The sequence below is a fragment of the Habropoda laboriosa genome, unplaced genomic scaffold, assembly GCF_001263275.1.
Source record: "Habropoda laboriosa isolate 0110345459 unplaced genomic scaffold, ASM126327v1 scaffold472, whole genome shotgun sequence".
In the NCBI taxonomy this organism is placed as follows: Eukaryota; Metazoa; Arthropoda; class Insecta; order Hymenoptera; family Apidae; genus Habropoda; species Habropoda laboriosa.
The window spans coordinates 193,611-201,394 of NW_017100581.1; the positions used below are offsets into that span (position 1 = coordinate 193,611).

The 7,784-nt window shown below is 36.4% G+C and overlaps 1 protein-coding gene across 1 annotated transcript in view; it reads right to left on the reverse strand.

Annotated features, from left to right (window-relative positions):
- Positions 1 to 7,784, reverse strand: part of LOC108576664 (calcium-activated potassium channel slowpoke-like) — a gene marked incomplete at its 5' end in the record, with an annotated part of 179,922 nt that overhangs the window by 103,831 nt on the left and 68,307 nt on the right. Inside the window, one exon of the mRNA XM_017939704.1 lies at positions 1,392 to 1,544. Coding sequence (XP_017795193.1) covers positions 1,392 to 1,544 — 153 coding nt within the window. The remainder of the gene's footprint in view (positions 1 to 1,391; positions 1,545 to 7,784) is intronic.

A 7,784-nucleotide genomic window follows, 5' to 3' on the forward strand; every position in this document is an offset into this window, starting at 1 on the left:
AAAAAAAAAAAAGGTATAGTCAATGGAAGAAATATAGCGAGGTCAGACGACAATGTTTACACGTTCAAGTATATGGATAACTGAATCGACAGTGAACCTAAGAGGATAAAGACTCAAAACCTTAGTTAGGGTAGCATGAAATATACCTTAACTTTGATTCACTTTTGATTAACTTTGATTGAGTGTTACTGCATCAATTGGTGGCGCTACTTAATGCTTTAATTTACGACCTAGCTATATTTCTTCCACCGACTATACAGCCCTCAGTTGCGGCGACATCAATCGGTGCCGCAGTTCGACGGTTTAATTTACGACCTCGCTATATCGTGAGCCGTACTATAGTGATCGAATTATTTATACAGAGTATTCCACCTAACTCTGCTACCCTTAATTATTTTGTTATTTGTAAAGATTTAAAAAAATACTTCAGAAGGAAGTTGTTATATTTCAGAGGAAAAATTCGACTATGAAGATCATCTCAATTCCTAGAACTTTACTAATAGTAATATTTTTTTAAATGGAATGACCTATTTTTCTGTTTACCATTACATTCAGCCGTGTATCACAACATGACATTGAAATGATCTTAAACTGAAAAGTTTACAAGTTAACTGATACGTTACCAGAAATGATAGAGGATATTTCATTAGAAGATTATCTAAAATTGTGGTTTCAACATGACGGACGACCTGCAGATTTTGCGCAAGAAATGCTCTGTGTATTAAATTAAAAATTTCCTGAAAAATGGATCGGTCGCGGAATGAAAGTTTGCTGGCCTGCTCACTCTCCTGATCTGACACATCTCGGCCTTTTTCTGCGTGGCATGATCAAAGATATTGTGTACAGAGAGGTTCCGGCAATAGCTGAAAACATGGAAGGCCATGTTTCCAATGCGTGTGCAAGCATTTCTTCGGATACAGTACAGAGAGCTAGATGGATGTTTATTTTACGCTTAAACAAGTGTATTTAGTTTGGTGGAGGACATTTTGAGTACACATTAAAACAATAAATCATGTGATAGAAGTGTTTATTTTGTTAACACAATTGATTCCACCTCAATCATTTATTTGTGAAATTTTCAGTTCAAGATCATTTCCATGTCATGTTGTAATACACGATACAAAGTAAACAAAAAATATCACTATTAGTAAAATCTCGCAAGATACGACACTTAGATGACTCCCTCCCCCCATAGACTAATTTTCCCTCTGAAATGCAATAATTTCTTTCTGAAGTATTCTTTTTTTTTTGTATTTTTACAAATGACAAAATAATTAAGAGCGGCAGAGTTAGATAGGGCATTCTGTATACCAAAATTTCGAATGGAAACATAATACTTAGAATAGAGATATAAATTAAGAATTATTGAAATTATTCGTAAAAATAAATACCTTGTTGTGATATTGCATTAACTGAATGATAACGCGAATGTCATCGGAATAATTCTTGATAGAGATGACACGCATGATGTTTGCCGCGTCTTCCGCGTCTGGATCCTGACAGTACTTGTTTGCTAGTACTAAACACGCGTCTGCCTCGTGGACCTACAAATTGTCGAAACATTTTGTTCCATGTATTGCCTTTGACGAACGGTCGTTCGAAAAGGAGTATTTAATTTGGGAGGGTCAATGGTCAGAAAGCAACTGCAAAAGTAGAAACTGTTTTTGAACAAATTGTAAACTAAGGAATTGTAGCGAAACAAAATGTAGCGCAGAACTTATTGTATTTGATCGGTTTTATCCGGGTCGAATAGCATCTATACAGTTTCGTATACCATTTGAAAATACATTGCTTTTATGTCTGAGTACAATCTAATAAGTATGTAATCGTAAATAGTTGTAAAAGTAAAATCCGCCAAAAAGTAAGATGTATGGTTTTTATTCAAGTGAGGTATGTTTGATAAAAGAACAGAAGAGAAACAAACAAAGAGAACATGAACGAAAACTGATCCCCGATACACTGAATATGCAAGAAAATGCAACTACGTATCAAAATTCATTGTAAGCGTGGGAGTTACTTTTTAGTACGCGTCGCAGATACGCTCAAAGAATAATATTTGTTAAGGCGGCTGTGTTTATGTTTAGGAAAGAATCTAGAAAAGTAAAATTTGTAATAGCAAGCATGAAATTCTAACACCATTTCCATTCCCACACATTCTTTTTTGCGCTTCTATTTTTTTTCTTCGTTGTATCTTGTGACATGCGTATCTTCGATGCATTTTTAGAATACTAATAAAGTAGGAAAGCGAACTTCTACAACATTTCCTAAATACTCGTTCATTGAACAATGAATCCCTAATATTGATGATATCAAAGCACTGTCAGCATGCTTATCTACCAATAAGACTGAAGTTTAATCGGCATAAAAAAAGGTTACTGTACAAATAGCCAAGCACACCATACTGTTTTTTATTTTTTTCAAATGTGGAATCTATGCGCTTAACAGAGAACTATGACTCGCTGCTATAATGTGAACTAAATCTCTAACAGAAAATAATTCTTAGAAATATAGTTATTTGTCTAAGTTCCATTCACAAGCACTTACCCACCTGGATCGTCAGCTGATATGGTTTTATCCAGTAGGTGCAAACAACCTTCGAGGGATTTTTTCACACAACTTGACGTATCAAAATGTATACATGTTAACACGCGTTAGAAGAAGCTATATTTTTTGCTACGAATACAATCCCTTTCGAAGATCTTAGACGAAAGATTGCAGATCCGGGAAATTTTTATCGAGAAATCGAATTCAACCGCGGTAACTTATAGTGAAACATTAGAAATGTTAGCCATCGATTGACACTTTTATAATGAACGTAAAGTATTGTGTGTTTGTTTGACTGCATTTGAACGAGCTATTACATATTAATGGAACATGAAAGCAGATGACAGCATAGAAAGCGAATCAAAGGGATTTCACGAAACATCGTCAATGTGCACAGAAGGGGACACACAGGCAACATCCATTTTGAAACAACAGCATTTATCCTCTTGCACAATGACAGTTTTCGAACGACTACTGATCATTTGGAGTAGCAGCCATGACATTTTCCTCGTACGTTTAATGATCAGTAATATTATATGTATATACCAAAGTAGTACCGATAATTTATAGCGTTTATATCATCATCCGTGTTTCAATTTGAAGGCTAAATGAATATATAATTTTAACGAATCTTACTTTACGATATTAAGTGTATAAGATTTTCTTTTTTAATAATGTGTATCAGTTTCTATTTAACGTTTTCGTTATAAGGAAATTTTAATCAAATTTACTGGGATGAATCTAAAAGTTGAAATGGAAGTCGAAAAATGATGGCACCTTGTAAAATATTTCGTTCCAACGCACACCCTTAGAAACACTTGAAATTAAATACACAAATGTCATGAAATTTTAACATTATTCAACATATTATAGTGGATCAATTTATATGGATGATTGCTTTGTAAATGAAAAATAAGGGAGGACCTGTAACAGATACACTGTAATTTTATTAAATGATTAAATTTCATGTCACTCGCCTTTGCAAGAACCACAAATGGTTTTGCATAAATTTTTATTTGTACATATAATACCTACTTCCATGCAATTATGTATCTCTCAAGCTATTCGCTATTGGAGGAAATACTTTAGATAAAACTTTGTTACAAGTAGGACATTTCATGATAATTATAGTGTTTTCCATGGTGGAGGTGCTTCTGCAATTTCAAGCTGAAGCTGGAGCTTCGTTTCTTAAATGAAACCATATAGTTTTTTTTTCTGCTAGCTATGCAGCCTGGTTCGAAACGAGTTCATTGACTTAGTACTGTACAAAGATGAGAAGATGGCTAATGGGACGGTGCAAGGGCAAGAGGGGCTCTGCTTGCCCCTCCTGATCTCATCAGTGCTCCTTCCGAAGTCTCCGCCTTTAGGTTATTCGCGCCGTACGCTGACATAGTACTGTGTAGAGATCAGAAGTTTGCCCCTGGAAGGAATGAGGATCTGATTGGGTCATATCCCTACAAGTTCACCTTCTCTAACTCAATCATAAAAATAAGGCAAGTGTATTGTCATTACTGGCCAACGCGGTAAAATCGTCGAATTGGATCTGTGGCGTACCTCCTACGCTCCACCACCAGAGGGACGGACTAGCGACCAATTCTCGCTAGTCCTCACTAAAGGCTCCCGTTTGTATTATATACAGGGCATTTCGTAAATGCATGTCAATACTTCAGTGGGTAAATCTACATACTAAACAAGTAAAAAATATCATGTGGACATATGTCCAATACACCTTGGTTTTCGAGATAGGAATGATTAAAGAAAATGTTCCATGTCCCTCCATGTCGCTACTGCGCGCCTTAGTATGTCTTGACCTTATCTAATGTTTATGAATAATATCCATTGATATGAAGCAGATAAAACTTCGGGCAGTCAGTGCTTTATTCTCGTGAGTTCATTAGTGTTCTAAAAATTATGTATACAACGCAAGTGAATAATGTGCAAGATCGACAAGAAAGGATACAAAATGGATTTCAGACTATTCGAAGAATACCTGGTATTTTCCAGCAAGTGCGGAAATCCATTTCATCCATAACTCGAAAACTAAGGTATATTGGACATATGTCCATGTGACATTTTTTACTTGTTTAATGTGTAGATTTACTCCCTCAAGTATTAACAGGCACTTATGAAACACCCTGTATATACAACTTCTGACCCGCGTCTAAGACACGGATCTTCTATGTAGGTAGCCTCCCTGACGAGTCCACTAGGAGACCCAAAACGAAACGCACAAACCTTCCTTTTCCGCCTATAGTCTCTATCTCTATCCTCCTACATCACCTTAACCGCCACAGATCATTTAAAATTGTGTGACGTGAGATTTAGACCAGAGCTGCTTAACTTCTTGCTCACGAGCAAATTTCCCCTCCCGAGGTTCCCCCACTAGGGAGGGGAAATTTGCTCGTGAGCAACAAGTTAAGCGCCTCTGATGTAGGAGGCTGTATCCTCACCTCACGCATATTGATAGTGGGGGAACCGGAACACTGGTAGCAACAGCGGGGAAGAAGTTGCCCGAGTCTGTTCTATGGCAGAGTTGCTTAACTTCTTGTTCACAAGCAAATTTCCCCTCCCAAGGTTCCCCCACTATGCGACTGAGATAGTCTCGCTCGAGTTGCGTCGAGGACTCCTCGCGTGCTCCTCCCACCACCACTCCAGCGACTGCCGTTGGTTTATGTTACACATTCTGCGTGTTCGTACCGCATAGTGGGGACACCTCGGGAGGGGAAGTTTGCTCGTGAGCAAGAAGTTAAGCAGCTCTGATTTAGACGGTGCGAACGAAGTATCCCTCTTGCCCCTGTGCCGCCCTGCGGGCAAACTCCAATAGTATCCACAATAGTATCCACAGATGATACGCATCGAAATCTACCGCGAATACGCTATTGCTTTGTAGTTTATCGAATCACTCACTGTCGCTCTATCCCACTTGGTCTCGATATGTCCCGTTCGGTCCGTTCGTCACGCGGTGCTATATGATCTGATTTGTAATGACAAACATACATGTGCTCTATCTTTATGGTTGTGTAAAAAGAAATGGGCCTTTACACTACAATTAGACCCGCATTCCTTCCGCTAGCCAACTTTTCATCTCATTTTTAAAACCATTTACGGTTATTCAGAAGACTTTGGGCACCAATGCATCAGTTGATTCTGCCTTTGAACGACAGTTTCTCCAAAACTAGCCCTAATAATTCCTTGTTAGGTATTTGGGATCGAGGCTCTTATATCATCCGGTGTGGTAAGTGCTTCTGGGTAAAACCTTCGTTTGAAAAGCCTCATCAGAAGAAGTCTAGAGGTAGGTTGTGAATCAGATTTAGGAATCTCGATCAGCGACGCACCTTCCCTATAATTTTGCTAACATTCACCCGAAACTGAACATGCTCACTATTGCCTTGAGTGTATTATTTATTGTGAAAAATTCAATCGCAACTAAAATGAAGCACAAATAGTACTAATAGACATCGTTAAACTGCGGATATTTATAAAACTACAACGTATCCAAATTTAAAGACAATATGTTAAAACTATGTCGAATGTATACATGTATTACATACATATTAAATGTACATTTACGAAATATCAGTAATTTTATTATGCACTTTTATTTATCACAATTTACGTTGCAATATATAGAGTAGGCTACGTAAAACGGGCCACTTAATTGCCTTCTCTAGCTATGGTGGTACGGGAAAATTTTTATACGTAACTCAAATGGTTTCAAAGGGTGATTAAGATGGTAGACAAATATTTTTCTGCTTTTTCAGTCAGCTGTTTTTTTACATAAATGTAACAAAATTTTACATTTTCGTCTACTGTATGTTGTAACAGACATTAATGTGCATTTAAACATGCATAATAATATAACTTTAAAATGATCTCTGAGTCTAAAATTTTTAATTAAATGTGAAACTTACTTTCATTTTTTGTCATTTCTTTCATGAAAAAAGTTTTTCTTCCATCTTACTCACCCTTTGAAGCCATTTAAATTACGTATAAAAATCTTCTCGTACCATGATAGCTAAAGAACTGTTTTACGTGGGGCACCCTATACAACAATCGTTTCTCCAAGATCTTCTACCGTAAATTGGTATCGTTTATCAGAAAAAATTAATTCATTAACAGAGAATGATCGTTCTACGTCACAAGATGTAATTGGAACATATTCTAATTTATTCCAGTATCATGCCTGAACGTTCTTTGGTCCTTTCGTGCATGTACCATTCCAAATTTTTGCAATTTTTGATAGCGTGTCGTAACCAGGATTTTTTTAATAATACGATTATTAATCGCTCTAATTCTCTCACCAAAAGTACCGGGCATCTCAATATATTTATGTTGCTCTATAGTCAATGATACTGTTTACATTTCTCAAGGTATTACTGAATTGACCTACAGCAAATTGAGCATGCAACAGTTATAATGTGGAAGTATCATGAAGCATAATTCATGATTTACAAATTGTTGCAAATAAAACTGATATCAGAAGTGCAAAAGTGTGTAAAATATGCGAAACATATGCGATGTGACAAGTATGCATTTTCATAAATATCCGCAGCCTGGTCATCGTGATACTAACTGTCTCGAAGAAATTGCGGTATAATTTCCTAACGATAGGTAAGCACGAGTACTGGTGATTTGCATCATTTCCGTGAGTTTGTGTTACAATAAAAAATATGTATCACAGATGTGCCGACAAATTTCTACCCGTAAGAAATGTTTCCTTACGTGACCTTGAACGACCTCCAAACACATATGATGATAGGTCAAAAGCTCGTCTTGGAGTGGTTGTACTCTTACTGTTAGCTAAAAATATTATATGACTCTAACTTAAAAAAAAAAAGAAATGTCACCTTTAACTCTTAGAGTCCCCGTATCCTAGAAAAAAAAACTAAAATGTCCCTCGTGAAATACATGTTTCACCTCAAACGTTGGTTCCAGTAATGAATAATTTGTTAGAAAGAATTGAAAAAGATGATTCTATGTGATAAAATAAAGTGAACACCAAGAGGTAGAAAAATGCGATGGATAGTTTCTTTTTCCGTTGAAAAATTACCTAAACAAATTTTGTAGGCTCGACAATCGATCAAAATCCAGCCACCGTATATGTGTAACGTAAAATTTTCACACCACCTTCTTACACAGACTGTTCGGCAATAAATGACCAGAGCTGGGTAAAATTTCGAGAACAAACATTTGAAATACTACTTTAAATAATACAGATCAAATAAAATTATATTTTAAAT